Source organism: Otolemur garnettii, unplaced genomic scaffold (assembly GCF_000181295.1).
Source record: "Otolemur garnettii isolate 467f Iridium unplaced genomic scaffold, OtoGar3 scaffold00013, whole genome shotgun sequence".
NCBI classification, from domain to species: domain Eukaryota; kingdom Metazoa; phylum Chordata; class Mammalia; order Primates; family Galagidae; genus Otolemur; species Otolemur garnettii.
Window position 1 is genome coordinate 27,816,239 of NW_003852408.1, and position 11,993 is coordinate 27,828,231.

The 11,993-nt window shown below is 39.4% G+C and overlaps 1 protein-coding gene across 7 annotated transcripts in view; it reads right to left on the reverse strand.

Annotated features, from left to right (window-relative positions):
- The window catches only part of NBEAL1 (neurobeachin like 1), a 223,551-nt gene that overhangs the window by 9,327 nt on the left and 202,231 nt on the right, over positions 1 to 11,993 (reverse strand). For all 7 annotated transcript variants that reach the window (XM_012802289.2, XM_023510403.1, XM_023510402.1 and 4 more), the window contains 3 exons: positions 10,161 to 10,277; positions 9,255 to 9,416; positions 1,162 to 1,310 (listed from right to left, as the gene is read on the reverse strand). In XM_012802289.2, the coding sequence (XP_012657743.2) occupies positions 1,162 to 1,310; positions 9,255 to 9,416; positions 10,161 to 10,277 (428 nt within the window). The remainder of the gene's footprint in view (positions 1 to 1,161; positions 1,311 to 9,254; positions 9,417 to 10,160; positions 10,278 to 11,993) is intronic.

The following is an 11,993-nucleotide window of genomic DNA, read 5'->3' on the forward strand; positions in this document are numbered from 1 at the left end:
TCCAGCAACCTCCAACTCCTGGGCTTAGGCGATTCTTCTGCCTCAGCCTCCCAAGTAGCTGGGACTACAGGCGCCTGCCACAACACCCGGCTATTTTTTTTGTTGCAGTTTGGCCAGGGCTGGGTTTGAACCCGCCACCCTTGGTATATGGGGCCAGCGCCCCACTCACTGAGCCACAGGCGCCTCCTTCTACATATTTTTCATTCTTTCTTTTTTTAAAAAAAGGAGCAAGGACAGTTAGATTGCTCCTCAGCCTCTTCTACATATTTTTATTTATTTTTTTATTTTTTGCAGTTTTTGGCTGGGGCCAGGTTTGAACCCACCACCTCTGGTATATGGGGTTGATGCCCTACCCCTTTGAGCCACAGGCGCCACCTACATATTTTTAAATGTATATATATTTTATTTACTAATCCAGAAGGACTTTAGCTCCCCCATTTTTTAATAGCTGCCAAAAGAATAATTTTTTTTTTGTTTTTTTGTTGAGACAGAGTCTCACTATGTCATCCTGTGTAGAGTGTCGTAGCATCACAGCTCACAGCAACCTCAAACTCTTAGGCTTAAGCAATTCTCTTACCTCAGCCTCCCAAGTAGCTGGGACTACAAGTGCCTGTCACAATGCTTAGCTATTTGTTGGTTTTAGCTGTCATTGTTTTTGGCAGGCTGGATTTGAACCTGCCAACTCCGGTGTATGTGGTTGGCACCCTTGCTGCTGAGCTACAGGCACTGAGCCAAAAGAAGAATTTTTTATAATAAATGACACATCAAAAGATCATAAATCTTAGATTCTTTATTTCCACTCCAGACTAGAAGTACTGCCATTTTTTAATTTTTATTTTATTTTATTTTTTGAGACAGAGTCTCACTTTGTTGCCTTCTGTAGAGTGCCATGGCATCACAGCTCACAGCTTTCAACTCTTGGGCTAAAGTGATTCTTTTGCCTCAACCTCCCAAGTAGCTGGGACTACACGTGCCTGCCACAATGCCCGGCTACTTTTTAGAGATGGGGTTTTGCTCTTGCTCAGGCTAGTCTCAAACCTGTGAGCTCTGGCAATCCACACACCTCAGCCGCCCAAGTGCTGGGATTACAGGTGTGAGCCCCCAAGCCTGGCTCACTCCCATCTTTTCAAAAGTGATATTTCAATAACTTGTATTATTTACCTGTAGAGATCTCTTATAGACAAGAATCCTTGTAAGCTGCCTGTGACAATGTGTTCTCCAACTATACATATATCTGATACTTGTTCCTTTAGGACTTGAGATCCTAGATACTTGCCATTTACAGAAAACAGATGTAATGCATTCTTATCCTGCAAAGAAATGATGAAGAAAATTTAACAATCTCAAATAAAAATAAGAGTATTCATGTTGTCAGTTAAAACTATGACTATAACAGAATCATAATTTGGTCTAAAGTTTTCGGATAAAAATATGATTACATTTAAAGATAAAGTACATAGACAATAGTAAAATGATTTGAAATCAGAGTGCCAAGTAAATAACTATTAAACAAGAAATCTCAGCTGAGGGACCAAGATGGCGGCCAAGTAACAGCTTCTCTGCAACTGGGCACGGTGAGACTGGGGAGCCAAGACTCTAGGCATCTCTGGCCTGTGGGCTCTGCATGGAAATATCCCTTTGGAGACACAGGAAGTCAGCAAGAGACTTCTGGACCCCAGGAGGAGGAAAAAAGCAGTAGAGAACTGGCAAGGGGTTGTGTTTGTTTGGTCTGAGGCCGTGGCTGCCACAACTGTAATTACAACAGCAGTGCCTTCCCTGTGGGCTGTTTTGTTTTTCTGGACTTAGGCACTTGGTTGAACTACCCTGGGAGAACTTGGGTGAGAGTGCGGATGACTTTAAGCGTTGTCTAGGGCCCTGGACTGAGCAACTGAGCCAGAACAGAGCTAATATTATTCAGCTGTGGGCTGTGAGCAGCCACTGTGAGAGAATTGCCCTGGCAGGCTCCTCCCTTAGGGTAGCAGAACGAGGCTCCGGTTGGGAGACCTTGGGCGAGTGATCTAGTGACTGAGGAGTGCCAAAGGCTGGGACTGAGATGCTGGGGAAGAGTGGAGATTTCAGTGTTTGGCAGTAGCAAGGATGCCTTGCAGCCTCGGCCCTCAGGGGCATACAGTGAGACCAGTTTTGGCGCAATGGATAAGCAGGCAGCCACTTCAGGAAAGATACCAGTGACAAGTGCTTTCCTGGGAAAGCTTCTGCTTAGCCAAGGCTAACGGTTTAAAGTGTCTTTTAAGTGGGCTAAGGAGAGATTTAGGCTCTCAACCCTGTGGGGTTTGAGAAATCAGCAGAGGCCTCCAGTCTCTATCTCATATATCTCATACCCCAGAAGACCACCTGTTGCCCAGACAATATTCAGCAAGAAATATATACTGCTTTGGTTCTTTTTTTCAACATTTTCCCTCTAGATTTTTTTTCCTTTTCTTTCTTCATTCTTCTAGTTTGAATATAATTTTCCACTGTTGCCTTCTTTAATAATAAGAACTTCATTTTTGCTAGTGTTTCTGTCCCTATTATGTGGTTTTTCCACCAACTTTATCCCGTAAGGTTTTCTGTTTGTTTGTACTGGTTTGAATTATACCGTTTTTGTCTTTCCTATTTGGTGGAGGTGGGGTACTATGTCTTAACAGGATGGCAAAGAGCTACTGACCTCAAGGGAACCACCCAACCCAGCAACCCCAGAGGTTGGGGGGTTTCTAAGGTTGGGTCAAAGTACCCTACTGTACACCTTTATTACTCCCATCTCCCTCTTTCTGTGCTTCTCTTCTTTTTGTCAATATTCCCTTTTACTCACCCCCTCTTATTTCTCTTTTTTCTTTCTTTCTTTTTTTTTTTTTTTTTAAATATTTTTTTCCCTTCTTGCTCTTCAATCTTCTCATCCTTTTGGTCCTGTACCAAAAAGACTCATTGGAACCTTAGGCCAGAGGCACTTAAAGAGCAAGAGGAAGTAAAAGGAAAATGAAGGCAAGGAAATAGATAAAAGAAACCACTCATGAGGAAGAATCAGAAAAATTCTGACAACATGAAAAAACAGTCAAGAGCAATACCCTAAGGGACCGTGAGGTAGCTACTGCAGGGGATTCCACCTATTAAGAAATGTTACAGGCTTGGCGCCTGTGGCTCAAGTGGCTAAGGCGCCAGTCACATACACCTAAGGTGGCGGGTTGGAATCCAGCCTGGGCCCGCCAAACAACAATGACGGCGGCAACCAAAAAATAGCCAGGCGTTGTGGTGGGCACCTGTGGTCTCAGCTATTTAGGAGGCTGAGGCAGGAGACTCGCTTGAGCCCAGAAGTTGAAGGTTGTTGTGAGCTGTGATGCCATGGTACTCTACCCAGGGGGATAACTTGAGGCTCTGTCTCAAAAAAAAAGGAAATGTTACAAATGACAGAGGGGAATTTAGAATATAGATGATGAAAACAATGAAGGAAATGATGGAAACAGTGAAGAAAACTGCTGATAAAGTGGAAAATAATCAAAAGGAAATCCAAAAACAGAATCAAATAAGAGACGAATGATATGAACAATATTAAAAGGATATAGCAGAGCTCAAGGAACTGAAGCAGTCAATTAGGGAACTTAAAGATGCAATAGAAAGTATCAACAACAGATTAGACCATGCAGAAGAAAGAATCTCAGAGGTAGAGGACAAAGCTCTTGAAATAACTCAGATAGTTAAAGAGGCAGAAAAGAAGAGAGATAAAGCAGAACATTCACTGACAGAATCATGGAACTTTATAAAGCATTCAAATATATGAGTTATAGGTATCCCAGAAGGGGAAGAAGAATGCCCCAGGGGAATGGAAGCCATTCTAGCTTCTCCAAGACACATTGTGATGAATCTGCCCAAAGTCAAGACAAAAGAAAAGATTCTTCAAGATGCCAGGAGTAAGCACTTCTTGACCTACAGGGGCAAATCCATCAGAGTGCCTGCAGACTTCTCTAATGAAACTTTTCAAGTAAGAAGACAATGGTCATCTCCCTTTAATCTACTTTAACAGAACAATTTTTCTAGCCCAAAATTCTATATCCTGCTAAGCTCAGCTTTAAAATTGACAGTAAAATAAAATCATTTATTGATAAGCAAACACTGAGGAAATTCACACCAACAAGACCAGCTAAACAGGAAATACTTCAACCTGTTCTACACACTGACCATCACAATGGATCAACAGCAATGTAGGAACTCAGAAATTAAAAGACCTAACTTCCACAATGATGCAAAAGATTTCTAAGCAATGAACTCTCACAAAATAAGATGAATGGAACATTACCAAACTTATCAATTATCCCAATAAATGTTTTTTTTTTTTTTTTTGAGACAGAGCCTCAAGCTGTCCCCCTGGGCAGAGTGCCGTGGCATTACAGCTCACAGCAACCTCCAACTCCTGGGCTCAAGCGAGTCTCCTGCCTCCGCCTCCCAAGTAGCTGGGACCACAGGCGCCCGCCACAACGCCCGGCTATTTTTTGGTTGCAGCCATCATTGTTGTTTGGCGGGTCCAGGCTGGGGATTCGAACCCGCCACCTTAGGTGTACGTGGCTGGCGCCTTAGCCGGTTGAGCTATAGGCGCCGAGCCCCAATAAATGTTAATGGCTTGAATTCCCCACTGAAGAGGTATAGATTGGCTGACTGGATTATAAAACATAAGGCATCCATTGGGTGTCTACAGGAAACACACCTAGCTTCAAAACACAGATTAAAACTCTGAGTTAACGGTTAGAAGACAATTTCTGAGGCAAATGGAATTCAGAAGAAAAGAGGAGTTGTAGTCTTATTTTCACATACACGTGGATTTAAAGCAACTAAAGTCAAGAAAGACAAAGATGGTCACTTTATATTGGTGAAAGGAAAAATATAACAAGAAGACGTTTCAATTCTAAATATTTATGCACCCAACTTAAATGCTCCCAGACTCTTAAAACAGACCTTACTCAGCCTGAGCAATAATGATATCCTATAACACCGTAATACAGGAGACTTTAACACTCCTCTTACAGAGCTAGACAGATCCTCTAAACAGACATTAAACAAAGAGATAAGGGACTTAAATGAGACCCTAGAACAACTGTGCTTGATAGATGCATATAGAACACTCCATCCCACAGATAAAGAATATACATTCTTCTCATCGCCCCATGGAACATTCTCCAAAATTAATCATATCCTAGGACACAAAACAAACCTCAACAGAGTTAAAAGAACTGAAATTTAACCTTGTATCTTCTCAGACCACAAGGCACTAAAGGTGGAACTCAACTCTAATAAAAACATCCAATCCTACACAAAGGCAGGGAAATTAAACAACCTTGGTGAATGACAGTTGGGTGCAGGAAGAAATAAAAGAGGAAATCATTAACTTCCTTGAGCACAACAACAATGAAGACACAAGCTACCAAAACCTATGAGATACTACAAAAGCAGTCCTGAGAGGAAAGTTTATCACTTTAGATGCCTACATCTGAAAAACAGAAAGAGAGCGCATCAACAAACTCACAAGCCATCTTATGGAACTGGAAAAAGAAGAACAATCTATGCCTAAACTCAGCAAAAGAAAAGAAATATCCAAAATTAAATCAGAGATCAATGAAATTGAAAACAAAAGAATCATTCAGAAAATTAATGAAACAAGAAGTTGGGTTTTTGAAAAAATAAATAAAATAGATAAACCTTTGGCCAGACTAACTAGAAATAGAAAAGTAAAATATCTAATAACCTCAATCAGAAATGATAAAGGGGAATAACAACTGATGCCACAGAGATACAAGATATTATCTCTGAATACTTCCAGAAACTCTATGCCTGGAAATTTGACAATGTGAAAGAAATGGATCAATATTTGGAACCACATCCTCTCCCTAGACTTAGTGAGGAATAAATAGCGCTCCTGAACCAGACCAATTTCAAGTGCTGAGATCAAGAAAACAATAAAAAATCTCATAACAAAAAAATGCCCTGGTCCAGATGGCTTCACACCAAAATTCTAACAAACCTTCAAAGAAGAGCTTATTCCTATAATGCAGAAATTATTCCCCAAAACTGAGGAGGAAGAAATCTTCCCTAACACGTTCTACAAAACGATCACCACCTTGATACAAAAATCAGGAAAAGACCCAACTAAAAAGGAGAACTTCAGACCAGTTTCACTAATGAATATAAATGTAAAAATTCTCAACAAAATCCTCATCAATAGATTACAGTTTATCATCAAAAAAGTCACACATCATGATCAAGTAGGTTTCATCCCAGGGATGTAAGGCTGGTTTAACAGACCAGAAACATTATTCACCATATCAACAGAATCAGAAACAAAGACCATAGGATCCTCTCAATAGAAGCAGCAAAGGCATTCAATAAAATCCAGCATCCTTTTCTAATTAGAACACTGAAGAGTATAGGCATACGTGGCACATTTCTTAAACTGATCAAAGTTATCTATGACAAACCCACAGCCAATATTTTACTGAATGGAATAAAACTGAAAGCTTTTCCTCTCCGAACAGGAACTAGATGAGGTTGTCCTCTGTCACCATTACCACTCAACACAGTGCTGGAAGTTCTAGCCAATACAATTAGGCAAGACAAGGAAATAAAGGGCATCCAAATGGGAGCAGAGGAGGTCAAACTCTCCCTCTTTACTGACGATAGGATCTTATACTTAGAGAACCCCAAAGACTCAACCACAAGACTCCTGGAAGTCATCAAAAAATACAGTAATGTCTCAGGATATAAAATCAATGTCTACAAGTCAGTAGCCTTTGTATATGCCAATAACGGCCAAAATGAGAGGCTAATTAAGGACACAATTCCCTTCACCATAGCTTCAAAGAAAATGAAATACCTAGGACTATACCTAACAAAAGAGGTGAAGGACCTCTATAAAGAAAATGATGAAACCCTAAGAAAGGAAATAGCAGAGGATATTAATAAATGGAAGAATATACCATGTTCACGGCTGGGAAGAATCAACATTGGTAAAATGGTGTCTATACTTCGCAAAGCAATCTACCAATTCAATGCCATCCCTATTAAAATACCAACATCATACTTTCAAGACTTGGAAAAAATAATTCTTCCTTTTGTATGGAACCAGAAAAGACCCTGTATAACTAAGGCAGTTTTTAGTCATAAAAACAAAGCCAGGGCATTAGCATATGAGATTTTAGGCTATACTACAAGGCCATAGTGGTCAAGATAACATGGTACTGCCACAAAAATAGAGATACAGACATTTGGAATAGAATAGAAAACCAGGAAATGAAACTTACATCTTACAACCACCTAATCTTTAATAAACCAAACAAGAACATACACTGGGGGAAAGATTCCCTATTCAATAAATGGTGCTGGGAGAACTGGATATCCACATGTAAAAGGACTGAAAGTGGACCCGCACCTTTCTCCATGCACAAAAATTGATTCAAGATGGATAAAGGACTTAAGTTTAAGGCATGAAATGATAAGAATCCTCAAAGAAAGCATAGGAAAGGGCACTGCCCGTAGCTCAGTGTAGGGTGCCGACCACATACACCGAGGTTGGTGGGTTCGAGCTCAGTTTGGGCCTGCTAAATGACAATGATAACTGCAACAACAACAACAATAAATAGCCAGGCATTGTGACAAGCACTTGTGGTCCCAGCTACTTGGGAGGCTGAGGCAAGAGAATTGCTTGAGCCTAAGAGTTTCAGGTTGCTGTGAGCTGTGATGCTATAGCACTCTATATAGGGTGATAGCTTGAGACTCTGTCTCAAAAAAAAAAAAAAATAGGAAAAACACTGGACAATATTGGCCTGGGAAAAACTTATGAAGAATACTTCTGTGGCAATTGCAAAAACAACAAAAATAAACAAATTGGCCTTTATTAAACTGAAAAGCTCTGGACAGCTAAGGAGACAACAACCAAAGCAAATAGACCACCTACACAATGGGAAAGGATGTTTTGCATAATTTGAATCTAACAAAAGCTTGATAACTAGGATCTACAGAGAACTTAAATTAATCCACATGAAAAAAAGCCAACAATTCCATACATCAATGCGCGAGAGAGATGAATAGAACCTTCTCTAAAGAAGACAGATGAATGGCTAGCAAACATATGAAAAAATGCTCTTCGTCCCTAATAATTAGAGAAATGCAAATCAAAACCACCCTAAGATATCATCTAACCCCAGAGAGAATGGCCCACATCACAAAATCTCAAAACTGCAGATGCTGGCATGGATGTGGAGAGAAGGGAACACTTTTACCTTGCTGGTGGGTGGGACTGCAAACTAATACAACCTTTTTGGAAGGAAGTATGGAGAATCCTCAAAGAGCTCAAGCTATACCTCCCATTTGATCCTGCAATCCCATTACTGGGCATCTACCCAGAAGGAAAAAAATCCTTTTATCATAAGGACACTTGTACTAGACTGTTTATCACAGTTCAATTTGTAATTACCAAAATGTGGAAACAGCCTAAATGCCCACCAACCCAGGAATGGATTAACAAGCTGTGGTATATGTATACCATGGAATACTAATCAGCCACTCAAAAAGATACACACTTTACATCCTTTGTATTAACCTGGGTGGAAGTGGAACACATTATTCTTAGTAAAGCATCACAAGAATGGAGAAGCACGAATTCTATGTATTCAATTTTGATATGAGGATAATTAATGTCATCATTAATTGATGACATCATTAATGACTGTGAGGCCATATAGGTGGGCTCAGACCCAACATGAATGGTGCTATTACGAGGAAAGGAGACTGGGACACAGAGACACACAGAGGTGAAAGAAATATCACTTCCTCCAGAAAACACTGAATATTTCAACCAGTCAAAACAAACCTCATATTCTTAAAACAAAAGAAAAAGATTCTCTTAATATTTAAAAAGGTTTATCACTGAAAGGAAATGAAGATATAAAATTCAGGGCTTCTTTATTTATATCCTGCCTATGAATAAAGAATTTAAGTCTGCTATAATTTCCAGTTAAGCTTATGAAACCCTATATAATCAGAAATTACTTTGAAATCATATACCAAATGGAAATCCTTAAAATAAAATATTAATATGAGGATAAGATTGTGACAGAAGTCCATCTAAATGTCAGAAACAATCAAGTGAATGAAAACATCTTCTTTAAAATGTGATGTTCTTTCCTTCTTCAAAATGCAAAATACTTTAGAGAGACATATGATGTGGGAAGGGAAAGACAAACTATTGACAGTCTATCCCTACTGCATAAACATACCTTCAGAGTAGTCTTTTCTTCAATGCTGGAGTAAATGACAATATGTCCTTCCCAAGATATAGCCAAATTGGGAATGGCCAGCAACAGAGAACTTTCACAAGGTGGTCTTAAGGTCCTCATATACTGACCTTTCCGAATGGTATGTATGATCACAGTTCCATCCTACATACAAGAAATATTAGACAATGAAAGAGACAAAGGAATAGATCATCAAAAGTAAAGTTGGTCAAATAGAGAAATGTGGGGAACAAATTGAGGAAATGATTATTCCATCAAGGACACATGCACCATTAGAAAAATTCTAATGTCACAACTTTATCACTAAGAAAGTGCTAGAATGGGGTCACTTTCTGTACTTAACTCTTTTGGGGGGAGGGGGCAGGAGACAGGGTCTCACCATATTGCCTGGGCTACAGTGTAGTGGTATCATCATAGCTCACTGCAACCTCCGGCTCCTGGGTTCAAACGATCTTCCTGCCTCAGCCTCTTGAGTAGCTAGGACTGCAGGCATATGCCACTACACTCGACTAATTTTTATAATTTTTTGAGAGATGGGGTGTTGCTATGTTGCTCAGGCTGGTCTCAAACTTGTGGCCTCAAGCAATTTTCCCATTTTGGCCTCCCAAAATGCAAGGATTATAGGTAGGAACCACCACGCCTAGACTTTAGTTTCAAAAAGTATTTTAGTTCCCAGAATGCCCTCTTACCTTAACTAACAAAGCCAATAAAATCCTAAAATAGAATCCCACAAGTCATTTCTTTCTGTATTACTTCACTTTTACAAAGTCCTACACAAACATGGGATGAAATTTCTACACTTTTACCAATTCCCCTCAAGAAAATTAGATATAAATATTGCTATGAAATTTGTAGAAAAATTAGTAATTCTTAAAAGTTAAATCTTACCCTTGATCCCGACACTGCCATGTCTAGCTCAGTGCTGATACCGACACTCAATACCTCATCAGTGTGTCCATAAAGAATCTGAAAAGGTTTAGAGGCTAACCCCACAGGAACACCTCCCTAATGGTAAAACGAAAACAAAAAGGTCAAGGTACTTTCTTGCCACCTATTTTTTATGACAAGGTTTACACTGTATTTAAACTTTCTAATCACAAAGTAACATTTCAACTAGTTATTACCACTGAGTTTATTTTATACTTGTACTAACTCATATGTTTCTCCTTGGATTTCCAAATTATTCTTAAGAATTTAATCTGATTAGTCTCAATGTTGATTGTCTTGGAGTACGTTTTCCAGGTATGTTATTTGCTCTTTGAATGATTTTTCTGTTCTATTTATTGAAATCTTAACTTTAGGACAATTATCTTTATGCACATTTGTCTTTGATTCCTATAGCTATTACTCTCTCTTTAACTGCATTAAAGTTACCTTTTCATCTGTATTCACTTTGATTACCTTATCTTTTTTCCAAGCCATTAATTTGGTTTGCAGCCATATCAAATCTGTTTCTTTTTTCAGTTTTGTGAGGTTTTTTTTGTTTTTGTTGTTTTTTCTGTTTTTTGAAACAGAGTCTCACTCCATTGCCTAGAGTGAGGGGGTCATGGCCTTAACCTAGCTCACAGCAACCTTTAACTCCTGGGCTTAAGCGATCCTCCTGCCTTAGCCTCTCAAGTAGGTGGATCTGCCTGGCTAAAATTTTTCTATTTTGATTTACATATGTATTTTTATTTATTAAGTTTCTGAGGCAAAGTCTCACTTTGCCACCTGTAGTAGAGTTCCATGGGGTCATAGTTCACAGCAACCTCCAATTCTTGGGCTCAAGCAATACTCTTGCCTCAGCCTCCCAAGTAGCTGGGACTACAGAACGCCTGCCACAATGTCCACGTATTTTTAGAGATAGGGTCTCACTCTTGCTCAGGTTGGTCTCGAACTCCTGAGCTCAGGCAGTCCACCTGGCCTTGGCCTCCCAGAATGCTAGGATTACAGGTATGAGTCACCGCACTCAAATTTTTCTATTTTTAGTAGAGATAGAGTCTCTATCTTGTTCAGGTTGGTCTGAAACTCCTGGGGATCAAGGGATTCTCCCACCTTAGCCTCTCAGAATGCTAGGATTACAGGCCTGACAACCCTACCTGGCTTGTTTTGTGTTTATTTATATTTATAATGGTATTCATTTTAATCCCAGTTTGATTCCGCTGCAACCTCCATTTTCATTTTATTGTTCTATTTTATCATTTTGTCTTTGAACTCCTATTTTAATTGAATTGCTATGTTTTTCTAACAGCACAATTATATTGCAAAAGATGACTGTCTTTCAGTTATCTTTCAAAAGAAAGATTCTTTCTTTGTATCTTTAGTGTGCTTTGTTTGTATATTACTTTATATGCTATGAAGTGTTTGAATAAACGCCATGTTATTTTATCCATGATTATTCTAGGCAACTCTGCCCAGATGTTCTATCTGTTCTGTATAGTGTGCATGAATTCCTCTTGATATTCTATTACCTGGGATACATTTGTCCTCTCCGTTGAGTGTCAGTATGAGTGCTTAGTACATTTTATTTAATTTAGACAAAAGGTCACATTATGTTGTTCACACTGGCCATAAACTCTTGGGCTCACTCAAGTAATCCTCCTGCCTTAGATTTTCAAGTAGCTGAACCACAGGTTTGTGTCACCACATTTGGCTTTAGTATGCTTTTTTTTTTTTTTGACACAGAGCCTCAAGCTGTCCCCCTGGGTAGAGTGCCGTGGCATTACAGCTCACAGCAACCTC